The 14,437-nt window shown below is 37.9% G+C and overlaps 1 protein-coding gene across 5 annotated transcripts in view; it reads right to left on the minus strand.

The window, feature by feature from the left end:
* LOC129178186 (serine/threonine-protein kinase BRSK2-like) overlaps positions 1-14,437 on the minus strand; it is a 122,479-nt gene that overhangs the window by 50,502 nt on the left and 57,540 nt on the right. For 4 of the 5 annotated variants that reach the window (XM_054770166.1, XM_054770167.1, XM_054770164.1 and 1 more), the window contains 6 exons: positions 13,486-13,546; positions 8,572-9,223; positions 4,720-4,768; positions 3,456-3,579; positions 2,825-3,005; positions 2,146-2,238 (listed from right to left, as the gene is read on the minus strand). In XM_054770166.1, coding sequence (XP_054626141.1) covers positions 2,146-2,238; positions 2,825-3,005; positions 3,456-3,579; positions 4,720-4,768; positions 8,572-9,223; positions 13,486-13,546 — 1,160 coding nt within the window. The remainder of the gene's footprint in view (positions 1-2,145; positions 2,239-2,824; positions 3,006-3,455; positions 3,580-4,719; positions 4,769-8,571; positions 9,224-13,485; positions 13,547-14,437) is intronic. The other variant, XM_054770168.1, reaches the window with a different exon arrangement.

Below are 14,437 nucleotides of genomic sequence, written 5' to 3' on the forward strand. Positions count from 1 at the left end.
AATTAAAAAAAATTTTTGGTCGTAATATGATAAACAAAACAACAAATAAAGTTGTAATTTTTAGAAAATTAGACTGTGGAAAAAGTTATAATATTACAAGATATCAAGACAAAATATTCTGGGAATAAAGTCATAATTACGAAAAGAAAATTTACTAGAGGAAAATTGAAATAGTGGAAAATAACAAAATAACAACAGCAGCAGAAATTGAAAAAAAGCTGTAATTTTACAAGAATTAAGTAAAAATATTAAGAGCAAAATGTTGCATTCTAGCAATTTCTTTTTACAATAATAAACTTGTAATATTATAAAGAAGATGAAATATATGGAAAAGTTTAAAACAGCTGTATTTGTATGACAATAAAGTAAAATTATTAAGAGAAAAAGATCATAACAAAACAGCAAAAAAGGGGAAAAAAAGAGCAAAAAGCGAAGTTTATACTGATAATACGCTTTTCCACATGTCTCACAAAGCTGAGCTGCAGTTTTCTTGAAACATGCATATAACTTCTTAGCATATCTAAATGAGTTGCTTTCCAAAATATCAAAGTAGCCATTGCATCCTTTGATTTTTCAATATGCGACTCTCGGTGGAAAGTTTGGACACCCCTGTTCAATTCTATTCATCCATATCATATTACAGTGGAACATCCATATTAGAGTGTTTTTGATTAACGTAAAAAATAAACCGGCAACATTTTTCCTCAGTTAGAGAATGTTCTCTGGTTAGCGTACAATATGGTGCACGTCTTGTCGTATTATTAAATCACTGCATGAGTCCAAGTGTGTTCTTAACATATTTTTATCACAAAACGTCCTTGTTAGGTGCTTGCTAATACATGGAAAAAGGAAGTGGAAGTCAACTCTGTCGCCCGTCTATGATGTCGTCAGCGGTTGACAAAGTTATTATAGTTTTACATGCATAAAACAATTCTAAATGGAAGTAAATGAGGAATGAAAGGGATAAATGAACATTCAAGCTTACTTTTACCTTTATTGAAGATGTATTGACAAAAACACTAAATGGCAGATCAACATGGACACCACATTCGTGTTTTGCTATGAGTCATTTGTTATTCACGTTCTTTCTTGAAAAGCTGCCTTTGCAACTTTCTTTGGCCCCATTTTGGCTTATGTTGTAGCCATGAGCAATCACATGGAATCACATAATCTAAAAGTAACCATAAATGTTCATTAATCCCTTTCATTCATAACTCATATTTGTATTTTAGTTCATTTTGCCATTTTTTATGCTTGAAAATACTTCATTTAAAATTTCAAATATGCATATTTTTGGACTAATAGTAAACCGTTTTGAAATTAAATCCGAAGCGCAAAGTGGCGAGGGATTAATGTATATGGATAAAAGACATGCAGCCAATTCTGTTTTTTAAAAATCATTGAAGATGTACGTTATATTATCCTTCATTCCTGAAAAAAAGCTTAATTTCATTTCAGGCACATCACTTTTAAAAATCAGTAAGCCAACTAAATAGTTGTCATTTTTATAATATCAATGATATCATTGATTCATGTCCAAAATGCAGACTATGTTTTGGCCTGCCAGCAGTACACGTGTGTTGACTGTGTGCAATACAAACACGTATGCAATATGTATACAATACAATGTCATAAGCAAAGGGTGACGGGTTGTTACTAGGTTTCACCACCAGAGGGAACCACCATCAAGTCAATAGGGACAGATACGACACAGGGAACACTAACAAAGACAGTTGGACACATAGATTTGTTTATACTGTACAAAAATCCATCTGTCTATAGGCAGCCCATCAAACTCTATAGACGTTACAGCATTGTTCAAAGTTTAAATGAGCATCCTCATCACTTCCCCAAAATATGCAAATCACAAAAAAAAAGCTAAATCACAGCCTGTGCTCAAGTATTTGCACATGTGAGTGAAGATGTGCTTTCTTTTGGAGATGGATGGATTGAAGTAGGACATACATTAGAGCCCATGAGGTATCTCATCCTGCATGGTATGCTGGCAGGTCCATGCACATGGGCGTGCATGCTATGCTGTGTGCAGAAGCGGGGTTCTGAGCCAAGCCGTGTGGGTTAAAGCTGCGCTAGTCCTCAAGTGCAGCTTTGCTGTGACATGTGATGAAGAGGGCGTGGTCAACTTACCAGAGATCTGTGGCTGGGTGCCAGGCTGTTCACTGGAACTCAGCAGCTGGGTCTGAATGATCTCCACCACGCGCTTGAAACGTCGGCTTGGACCTGATGATTCAACAAAATCTTGTTATTCCACTGAGGTCATGGTCTGCATCCCAACAGACTCTTATTTTGCTCACGTCCTGTCCTCTGCTGTGTGTTTCTGGCAGCTTTGCCTGGTGACTGGGACGGAGCAAACATGGGTCCGCACCAGGAAGACGCCAGATTATTCCTCCTGCCCTCCCTCACGTCGACCTCAGTTCTCCTTCTGTGCCACTACTTTCTTGCTACTCTGTTACTCATCACTAGTTTCCGTATTTATCTTTTGAATTTGTAGTCTTTTTTTTGTCCTTTGTTACAGGTAGGCTTTATTTGGTGACTTTTTCCTGTTTCTCCAGAGTCTTCCTGGACTGCCTCATTGCTCAGTTTCCTAACTGTTGCTTGCTTTCCAGCTTTAAGATGAAGTTTTTGTTGTTTTGGACACTTTTAGTGATGATTATTATTACTTGCATTTAAATCGTTTTTGCACAGCATTCACAACACTCATGTCTGAGTCCAAAAACTATCCAGGCCATAGTGTTGTGACTCTACACAGCCATGTTTTCAAGCGTGTACTTGATTTCATGGCTGATGAGTCGCTAAGAGGGCTGACCTGAAAGCAGTGTGAAGGTGACGGAGTAGATGCCGTTCTCCTTGGTGGCGCCACTGCTCTCTGAGTACGTGATGTCTACCTGGAACTTCACAGGTTTTTGAAAAACGGTCGGACCGGCCGTGGACTTGTACTCGGCTCGAAAGCTGGTCTGGGATATGACGCTATGGCTCAGACTCGGTATCTAAGGATAAGGAAAGGGCGGAGGATGTCAGAATAACTCGATGAGTCAACACAAACACAGCAGCCACCCTGACAGCATTGAGGCGGGGGGGGGGGGACACAAATGAGGTAGGAAGTACGAGAGGATTTGGATGCTACTTTGCATTTATAACAAGATTTCTACAAGATATCCACAAGATTTTCATAATTGACAGCTTTTAGAAAGAAACATATCTACATTTACATCCAAGGTGCCATCAGATACTATTTTATTGGCCCTCAACGTATTGATCAAACTAAAATTCAAGATGACCTGCATTACAACATGACTACAACATTATTATAAAAATAATAATGATATACACTACTAATTAATAATAATAATAATAATACCTGTAGTCATACACAATACTAATAATAGCAAATAATACTAATGTTCAATCATCTACATAACATTACCAAGTAAACGTACAGAGAGGAAAGCGTGGACAATGTCTGCCTTTATGGAGCTGAGAGGTTTGTCTTTGATGACGATGAATATCTGCTCCTCCTTTTCCAGGTTAATGAAGTTACCAAACCAGGACTTTTTTGCAAGTCTGTAGAAAAGAATACACAAATAATACAGAGTACCACCAAGGGAGCTTTGACAAAGTAGCTTTTTGTATTCGCTACCACCAAATATGTGAACATACTTCACTTACAAGTAAACTGTGCTGCAAATATTAATGACACTTTACACATGCAATGTATATGAATTTTATTGTCATCTACAAATCTGAGAGAGGAATACAGTGGAACCTTGGTTAGCGTCATTAATCCGTTCTAGTAGGTCCGACTCGAAACAAATCAATTTGTCCCATAAGACATAATGTAAACCCAATTAATTTGTTCCAGAAAACCAAAAATGCTAACAAAAAACACGTTTTTATAATTTTTCAATCTTTAGTTTTACATGCAGAAAACAATTCTAAATACATATAAACGATGAATGAAAGGTATAAATGAACATCTAAGGTTACTTTTACATTCATTGAAGACGGGAATCTTGACTTGATTGTTCCCAGAGACACGATCAAGCAGCGACATCAATACCTTCAGCCACTTCAACACCAGCTTCCTGTTTTGAGCCATTTCTTGAATTTAATAGTGTTTATCACCTCAATAACACAAAATGGAGCCAAAGAAAGTTGCTTTCACTAATGAATTAAAGAAATAACTCATGACAAAACAGGAAAGTGGTATTGAAGAGGAAAGTGTTGATCTCGCTGTCACGTCGTGTCTTTGGGAACGACTATGTCATGAATCACGTTTTCAGTGAAGGTAAAAGTAACCTTAAATGTTCATTTATCCCTGTCCCCTGTAATTTATATGCATTTTGAATTGTTTTCTGCATGTAAAACTAAAATTGCAAAACTATAATAACGTGTTAATATTTTTGGTTTTCTGAAACGGATTAATTGGATTTACATTATTTCTTATGGGAAAATTTGATTCGGTTAGAGTCGGACCTCCAGATAAAGAAGGTGAGAAACACCATTGAAAAATGGCAAAATGGCGTCAATTTTCAACGTACGGTAACTGAGATTCCACTGTCTTTCCAAACACTTAACTCACTAGCATATCACACAAGATCATGTTAATGTCAAGCAAATTCAAAAACACAGCCGTAACATCAAGGTTCTACAAAACTTCACTGTTTTGCATTCATGTATTAGTGTGTATTACTGTATACTCACTCTGGGGAAGAGTCAGGGGTGAGACTGGACATGTCCTCCTGCGTGGGAACTATGGATCACAACAATTTGGTCAATGTGCGTATTTCATTTCATATAAAATAGAAGAAAGAAGTATTTGATCCCCTACTGACTTACTAAGTTAACCCCTAACAAAAATATGAACACTACAGTACGGTGATCTCACATTTATTGCTGGAGATAGGTTCCCAAAATAGCCGCAATAAGTTAAATCTGCGAAGTAGCCAACTTCATTTTTTTCCCAATTATTATATATGTTTTAAGGCTGTAAAACCTCTCACCACACACTTTTCTCAGACAGGCAATAACATTTTCTGACATTTCTCTCTTGTTTAAACACTCAAAAAATGTCAAACCTTCATTTGAATTTTAACAATCAACATACCGGTTGGGCACAAGAAATTTGGAAGTCACTCACGCATATTTCACTCCTGTGACCGTGTCTTTTCGTCCTGGCGCCGTTCTGCTGTACTGTAGCGTTTTTGTATCCTTGTTAAAACATATTGCTGCAGACGAACCGAAGATTCATTTACAAGCTAACGATGATGGCAGGACGGCGCGAAGGAGATTGATTGACAATGGTCTACAGCAGGGGTGCTCACACTTTTTTTAGCCTGCGAGCTACTTTTAAAATGACCAAGTCCCAAAGATCTACCTACTACTATAAATATAGAAAGTATATATATTTACTATATTTATTTAAAAAATATGAGTAGGTATTTATGTACGTTATATATGTATATCAGGAGTGCATGCACTTATACAACATGCAAGTACAAGTCAAAATGAGCTATCTCTTTCTATAAAACATATAACATATGCAAAATGTAACCAGTAAACTCTGAAATTCTATTGTAAATATTCATGATTAGTATGTCACATTCACATTTTCAAAGTTTACAGGTAATCAAAGTAGTTGCTATCATAATTCACTTCAATATGGAAATAAAGACAATTCCACATAACTCCTAAATAGTCTATGTAACGTTCATTAGGGCACACAGTTCATGTATTACATCCACTTAGCATTTGCTATCAAACATTACCGATATACAAGAATTTAAAATGATTATGCAAAAGACAATGCAGCCGAAGTCAAGGCAACATATTGAAAAGGTTTCACCAATGGGCACATTTTTACTTTCATCATGAAATAATAGTTTAAGAAGCGAACGTGTAGAAAACACTGATTTCTGTAGGAGAGTTCATGACGCGAAGCAAAGACAGTAAACAATACACTTTTTTTCTACGTAACTCGCCGCTACAAGTGAACAGATAACTTTTGTTATAGATATGGACATCTTATCGCACAGTTAGTTCATCCATAATCACAATAATAAAGATGAAAGTTGCATCTTCGTGTGTAACTTGAAACGCTGCGGGGGGGCAAGCGCGAATCAGGAGGGGAGCTTAATGTCAGCTGACTGATGTCATATGACAACTACAAAGTGACGTTTACGCGATCGACCCAAACTACCTTGGCGATCTACCGGTAGCTCGCGATCGACGTAATGGCTACCCCTGGTCTTCAGCCAATCAGGATGCCGAAAACAATTGGTGGTGTTGACAGACTAGAGAGGGAAGAGATAGACACTCAACTTCCCACAATGCAATTCTTATTAAAGGGCCAGACTTGGCCTGTAACCAACGTTCATACACTGTAATAATAAAAAAAGAAGCACTAATAAAATTCTGCGAAACAGCGAGTGAGCGAAAGGTGTATCGTGATAAAGCGAGGGAATACTGTACACCATTTTTTGCTAGCTTTATTTTAATAGAAAGAGGATGTATTGTTAAACTTAAATTAAGTACATTCATTTGTACCAAACTGAAGTAAATACAGTAGGTATTTGATCCCCTACTAAGCATTAAAGCATTGTGACCCCCACAAGCAGCTTTTGTAAGATATGCTAAGAAGTTATTTCAAGAAAAAACTGCATCTTAGCTTTGTGATATAGGTGAAAAAGCCTATTATTAGGATAAACTTTGCTCTTTTTTTCCCAATTTTTGCTGGGTTTTTTTTTCAACATTTCAACTTTCTTCTTAAATAATCTTTGTAAATATTATGACTTTATTCCCATATTTTGACTGCATTCCTATATTATAACTTTTTCCCCAATCAAATTTTCCAAAACTTACAACTCCGTTTTGTTTTGTTTGTTTCTCATAATATTCCGACTTTGAAAAAAAAAATGTTTTCTTTAATATTTCAACTACGTGCTACTAAAATGACACTCTTTTTCAATCTCTTCTTGGGAATTTTATTCTCCTGTTATGGCTTTATTGTCATAATATTGTTACCTTATTCCCCCAATAAATAATAACTAGGGCTGTCAAAGTAACCTGTTAATGGCACATTATTTTCTTACGCACGATTAACGTGCGCACGCCTCATTTGACCCTTGGCCCGTTTAAGGAAATGTAGAAGTGGATGTGGAGCCACAACCTGGAACAAATATTGAGAAGAAATGGGCAAAGAAAAGGGTACTTTGAATGGTAAGTTTAGCTTCAAAGTCCTGGCAAATGGCTCCCTCAACAACACCAAAGTTATTTGTATGTACTGTCGCTGTGAGTTGAATTGATTACGCCGACTGCCAGAGAGAAGTGTCCCAACTGACGTTTTTTAGACGCGAGCCGTCTCGGCGGTTTTCTGCTTTGAACTGCGAGCTAAACTTTGGGTTACGCGCTGCTAGTTACGGGCAGGCACAGCTGAGGACAGCTACTGTATTTTGGGGGCTTGTGTCAATGTGACCATGATAAAAGGCGAGAATGGCTGTAAATATCATTAGCAGTGATAGCATTAGCAGCGTGCTAGCTCGTCACAGGGAAAGATTTTTAACACGTCGGAAAAACATACGCACATTACAGCAATCCGATTTTTCTTATTTATTATGTATTGTGTAAAACTATGACAGGAACAACATAAAACTGAAAGCACTAAATGAATACAGACCCACCATCCACTAGTATAAGCCTGGGGTTTGTTTTTCATAGAGGTGTACTGCACAAATAGGCTCATTAGCACTCAATAATGTAATCAAATGCATTTACGCCTTCCCACACAGTATCAGCATTTGGTGAAAGAAAAAGGGGAAAAATACAGTATAATAGTCTATCTGTGCATCGTGGGTGAAAGTTATACAGCATTATACATGCTATGGGATTTCTAATTGGACAGTATTTTTTGAATAAAATTATGGCCCATATTTCCAAAATTGATATCCCTTTACATAACAATTTTTGATGGAGTTATTTTGAAAGATTTTATTTTTTAAAGTTTTTTTTTTTTATCATTGCGCATGAAAGTTTCCCGCGGCACGTTGGTTAGGGACCCCTGCCTCAAGGATATGACGTGCTCTTTTACACATTTGAAAATACTGTAAGAATGTCATTTTTATAGAATGGACTTCTTTATTTTATAATGTAAGATTAATGTCTACATCAACAAATCGTCAGACTTGGCGCGTCGATTGTATCGAATCGAATCCTTTATACACCATTGAATCGTTCAGTTTTTAAATCGTTTTTGAATCAAAATTGTAATAGTAATATCTTTAACAAAAATATGTAATAACTACGTCATAGATAAAAAAACAATATATTTTTATAAACATTTATATAATAAAATATATGTAATAATGATATAATATATAACAATAATACATGAAACTATCTTCCATTTTGGGTTTATGTGGTTTACTGTTCAATTATTAGCTGTTCTTTCCCCCACAAATGTGTTGCATAAAAATAGAAATATTTGGCTCTGTGCTCTCTATTCAAATATAAAATGATAATAATAAGTCCCAAACAGAACACCGGCCCAGCAAACCCTACCTTGCATTTTCCTACGATGGAAACGAGGCGAGCCCAGGAAGCTGTTCTTGATGGAGTTGAGGCGTGTTCTCCAGGGCATGCCCCCGATGGACGGGCTGGGGGGCGGCGTCGGACTGGGCGTGCCAGTTGGGCTGTCCTTTGGCGTGTGAACCGGGGTACCTTTGGGAGTGGGGAGAGGGCTCCCTCTGGGGGAAGGATGGGGGGTCACCTGCGTGTTGGGGAAAGATTTGCCATTGTGGTCAGGGTGGAGGTGGTGGCGGCGCAGGGGGGACATAGGGGGCACAGGGGACAGAGGGATGGAGAGCTTGGGGGGCACAGTAAGAGGAGGGTGTCGCCTCACACGGGGACTGTTGGGGATACAGGGCGCTATAGGCTGGTTGGGCGTGGAGGGCTCAGACTTGGGAGGAGTCTGGCTGGTATTGGGGAGCGGGTTGGACCTGGTGCTCTGCAGAGGCTTCTCGGACACTTTGGGCTTGGCAGGGAGGGTCTGTGTGCGAGGGTGCATGAGGGGGGAGCCCATTTTGGGTTGGAAAGAGTTGGGTGTGCGGGGACCCAACCCGTTCAGGCGAACTTCAGGAGAGCGGGCAGGGCTACAATTGGGGGACTGACACAGGTCTGGGGACTGGGGTGGGATGAAAAACCGCCGGTTGGGCTGTGATTTTTCATGCAGCGGTAAAAATGACGACAGTCAGCCAAGAGAAAGTGCGGCAGGCGGGGGAACACCACGGCCCGATCAACGTTCATTCCCAGAAATACAAGACAGCAGCAAATGAAAGAAAGATGGAGCAGGCAGGAGGCGGTGAGAGTGCAAGAAAGAAAGAAAAAAAACATGCAATTAGCACAGTGATCAGCCAATCAGGAGGCAGCAGTGCAGCATTCATGATAGTCGAGATGCACCGATATCAAACCTGCTGGCCTGAAATGACACTTCCTGTCACCATGATACACAATGATAGTGCTCATATGGAAAGTCACATGATAATCATCAACAGTTTAACGCCACAGAGGCGTACGTCTTCCGTGATTCAAGTGTTTGGGAACAGTTCCCGGTGAAATACGTAAACAGTAAAAGTGGATACGGTAAAAGCAGTGTGTCGCCATTGTTCGGTACAGCTGAAACTATTAATACTGCACTACTTCAACCAATAAAAAACTGAAGGGATTTTACTAGATTTAAGTCTGAAAATTAGAAAAAAAAGTTGTCATTTTATAGGAGTAAGAATTTTATGAAAGAAATTTGCAATGTTTGCAAAATTTGTTTAAATATTCGGACTGGACAAAGTTGTAACATAACAACAAATTTGTACTTCTATAAGAAAAAGTAATACCTTTCTGAGAAAAGAGTTGGAATAATACAAAAACATCTCACGTCTACAATACATTCTTATTGCAATTTTATGACATGAAAGTTGTAATATTATGAGAAAAAAAAGTTCTATGAGAAAAAGTAACAATTTTTTCAGAAATTTTATCAGAATATTTTTTAAAAATCAGACAAATTTCTGATAAAATCAGAAAGTAAAGTCGTAAAATAGTGAAAAAAAAGTTAAAAACTAATAATTCTATGAGAATACAGTCAGAATAATGCAAAAAAAATCACAAATCTACAAGAAATTATTATTTTAATTTTAAGAGATGAATGTCGTAAAATTAAGAGATATGTTGCAATTTTACTAGAAAAAAATCATAGATGATGAAAATACAAATGATTGTATTTGTAAATACAATTTTCTGCAAACAGTTTTGCAGATTTTTGTTTCATTTTAAAAAGTCAAAAAAGTTCAAGCAGTGTACAGTGTTCCCTCGCTGCATCTTGGCTTTCGTGGATTCGCTGTTTCCGGATTTTTAAAGTGCAATTTTGCACATTTTTTTAACAGCATAAGAACGCTATGTGTTCTGCATCCTTGTGATGCATTAGTGCGATCTATCAGTGCTATGTTGTGTGTCTGTTACTGTATTTACTACTGCTACCAGTAGAGGGTGGTGTATACTCATGTGAGAGTTGAAGACTAGAGTCCCTTGATAGAGAGAGTTATGACAGTCGAAAAAATAAGGTCACGTGACTTGTGGAGCCATCTTGGTGCCAAATTCGCATTTGCGTTTGCCTTTATACAACAGAATACAACAGTATTCTTGGCTGTATTGTTGTTTATTCATCAAAAATGCCGGGTTGTTGTGCATTTGGATGCACAAATAGACACGACAAGGGTTTCAAGCTGTACAGATTCCCTTCAGATATCAGCAGACGGACAATTTGGGAGAATAAAATCAACCGTTTGGGCTGGAAGCCGAACTCGTCTTCAAAGCTGTGCGAGGTAGGTCAATTGAGTGTGTTTGGTCCCATGTGTTGTATTTGGTGTTGTGAATTTATGTTTAATGTGAATTCCACAAATACAAATTACAATGATTGCTTATGTTTAAATTGTAGTTACCATTGCAACGCTTTGTCCGACAAACAAACAAAAACATGTCTTGCACATCTTCATGCCAATGTCCTCATTTACCCTAAGTTTCATTTAAAATGCTTCAAAACTGTAGAAGGAATTCTCAATGTTAGATGTGAAGTGCAATAATGAAAAAAAAAATTATAAAAATCGTATTATACTCTTTATAATCTGGCCCAATTTTAGATTTATTTTGATCTGTATGGTCGGGGAACCTCATTGCGTGCACTTAATCTAAACTGCAGTTATTTCATGGATATTACATTGAATACCTTAATATTCTTTATACCACTTTTAAAATGCATTGTCGTACTGTGCACGCTTGAATTGGCCCCAACATGGCGGCGTAATCTCAGTTGTCGTAACTCTCTCTATCAAGGTACTCTATTGAAGACGTGTGCAGCTGCACCTCTTCTCAGTGTGTTTACGTGCCTGTACGAGCATATTAGCAACCCACTGTAGACAATAGCCAGCAATAGCCACAACAGTCCTTATTGGCCAAGGGAGAACCCGCCCATTGTGTTCTGCGTCCTGATTGGCTGTAGACCATTGTCACTCTGTCTCCTTTATACCGTTGCTAGCTAACTGCTTGAGCTGCTAACTAACAGCCAATAAACAATAGAAGAAGAAGAAGCTAACCGGCTAAATGAATCTTCGGTTCAAATAGTAGGACGAGGAGGAGGACGACGGCAGGAGCAATATGTTTTAACAAGGATACAAAAACGCTACAGCCGAAAGGCGCCAAGATGACGCACAGTCACACTGAGACACTTAATCCAACCTAGGAAGTTGAGCATTAAAATTCAAATCAAATTTGAGAGAAATGTGACAAAATGTTAACGCTTGTCTGAGAAAAGTGTATAAAGTAAGGGGTTTTACAGCCTTAAAACATACTGTATATAATAATTGCAAACAAATAAAGTTGGCCACTTTGTGGATTTCACTTATAGCGGGCTATTTTGGGAACCTATTCCCCACGATAAACGAGGGATCACTGTACACAAAAGTTAAGCAGTTTTAAGTTGTGCATTTGGTTTCCTTACCCAAAATGAAACCAACTGTCACGACTTAGGTACCGAACCGTGATGATGGTCTAGTGTTATACCCCAACTAAGCAGAATGATGTCATCTTTGATAGGTGTAGCTTTAAAATGACAATTTAACAAAGAATTGAAAGTTGAGTTGAAAATAGTGAAAAAGATCTTTTAGTGATAAAAGTTCAATTCAATCTTGCTCAAAATTCAAAGCTCGTACAATGGTCACTGGAACAGTTTGCAGTTTTCTCAGGTCCAGCACAGTAACCAAAGCCTGATACATCGGTACATCTGCAAACCACGAGAAGTCCAGCTGGAAAGCTAAGAAAGCATCACCCTCCACCTAAGATAGCGGAGTACATGCATTGTACTAGTGTATACGCACAGTTCTGCGGAATGAGCGAGCAGCCTGATCAGCATGTGTGACGACTGCTTGACCAGTGGGGGGGGGGAAAGTATTTAATCTTCTTCTGATTTTATGAAAAAAAACATGAAATAAAGTGTATAAACAAATGAGTATTAGATAGAGGTAAATCATTATTTGATGGCAATACAAAAGGTGGTTTTGTAGTTGGTGGAGAAATTCTCGGCAAGCACACTTACAAAATCAACAAGGGATCGAATACTTAATTAACGTACAAACCAGTATGATGTGCCTTGGTCTTGTGATGAATCCGATCATACTGGCTCCGAAGTGTGAGATTTAGTTGGACATTTTTATTACAATGGTGAACTATAGCTAGATAAAATTAATAACAATGTGCACTTGATCATGGGTATCGTACCAAATGCGACGAGTGAAGAGTTTTTCATGGGCCTTGTTGTAAGAAGGAAGATGTTTTGCTATTAGTTATTTCTTGAATTCAATAGTGTTTCTCACCTTCTTTATCAAATTCGCGGCACTTGCAACTTTTTTTGTTAAGGTGGTGTCCGTGTCTTGCCTTGATGTGTGTGTGTTAATTATGCTAAAAAAAGAAAAGCTTTAAATTTGACCTTTTAAATACAGTTTTTAACAATATTAGAGCCCTCTAGACCTGAAACACATTAACACCACTATAGCCATAATAATTTATACCTGCAATAAAAGCTTGCTGTTTCAGTGATCAAGTCTGGTGCTTTTGTGTCTCACCAAACATTACAGTAACATGTAACACAACACACGCAGCTATGACTAAAGTCAAGGTTTGTTGGGAACAAACGATCAATAATCAAGATTGAGCACTGGACAAAAGAATACCCAAAGAGGCTTTATGTTGTCACACAAGCTGATGATGGAGGTCAGAGTGCATGAGTTCCTGATGACATACAAAGATATAGATATATCTTTACATATATATCTATATTTATTTGTATGCCTGCGCCAGAATAGGATAGCCAGTTGCTTGGGCTGCTTTGTGGAAAACAATCAGTGAAGTTGTGGACAAACAGATACTTACCCTGGGACTACTGAGGGGACTGATGGACAGACCAGAGGACGCTCCACTGATAGACCGTGACCTGCAAACAACAGTGAGCTCCATCAATGACAGAACGACATTGAAGAAAAGACACTACAAAAGGAACGGATGGCTTGATAGACATTATGTCAATCATTTGTCACCTACCTGTCCTTTATTTTGCTATTTACTTCCTACCTTGTTTTTTCTGTTTCCTCTCCAGTTCACATATAGTCAGTGGCATTCATAAGCACAGCTGCCACAGACCTTCTCCTTGATACTGACAGTACTACCATTGGGTTCCGTATACCTACTGTTCCTCATTATTCCGCAAACTGTTCTTTTTTATCAATTTTTTCATTCTAGTATTGTTTTGTTGTCACTTGCCCTGTCCTCCTGAATGCCTTGTTGCTCCATCCTGAGTTATTCTAGTAAGTAGTCAAGTACTTTCTTGTTACCTTATTCTATGGTGCGATTTTTGTGTTTTTTGTGAATGCACCGCTGCCTTTACGTGCCTAAAACAGACTCTCTCTGGTTTAGGTGTACTTTGCTGCGAATGATTCTGTATGAAGTTTAATTTGTTTCCTTATTACCAAAGCTTTTCTTCGACACTGAATTTATGTAACTGAATTTTTGGCTTTTGAATTTTGTGAAGTGAATTCATGATTTTATGCTGAAAATTTGCATCCATTTTCTATACTACTTGTCCACCCTGGGGTCGTGGGTATGTTGGAGCCTATCCCAGCTGTCTTTGGGCGAGAGGCAGGCTACACTCTGGACTGGTTACTGAAAATTTAAATGAATAAAAATTTGCAAGCAAAATGTGTTTAAAAATTCAGTTTAAAAAATGTCTAATCAAAAGTCACATACTGTACAGTTATTCCTCAGCTATCGCGGTTAATTGGTTCTATAACAAACTGTGATAAGTGAATTTCCACAAAGTAGGATTCTT

Source organism: Dunckerocampus dactyliophorus, chromosome 3, assembly GCF_027744805.1.
Source record: "Dunckerocampus dactyliophorus isolate RoL2022-P2 chromosome 3, RoL_Ddac_1.1, whole genome shotgun sequence".
NCBI classification, from domain to species: domain Eukaryota; kingdom Metazoa; phylum Chordata; class Actinopteri; order Syngnathiformes; family Syngnathidae; genus Dunckerocampus; species Dunckerocampus dactyliophorus.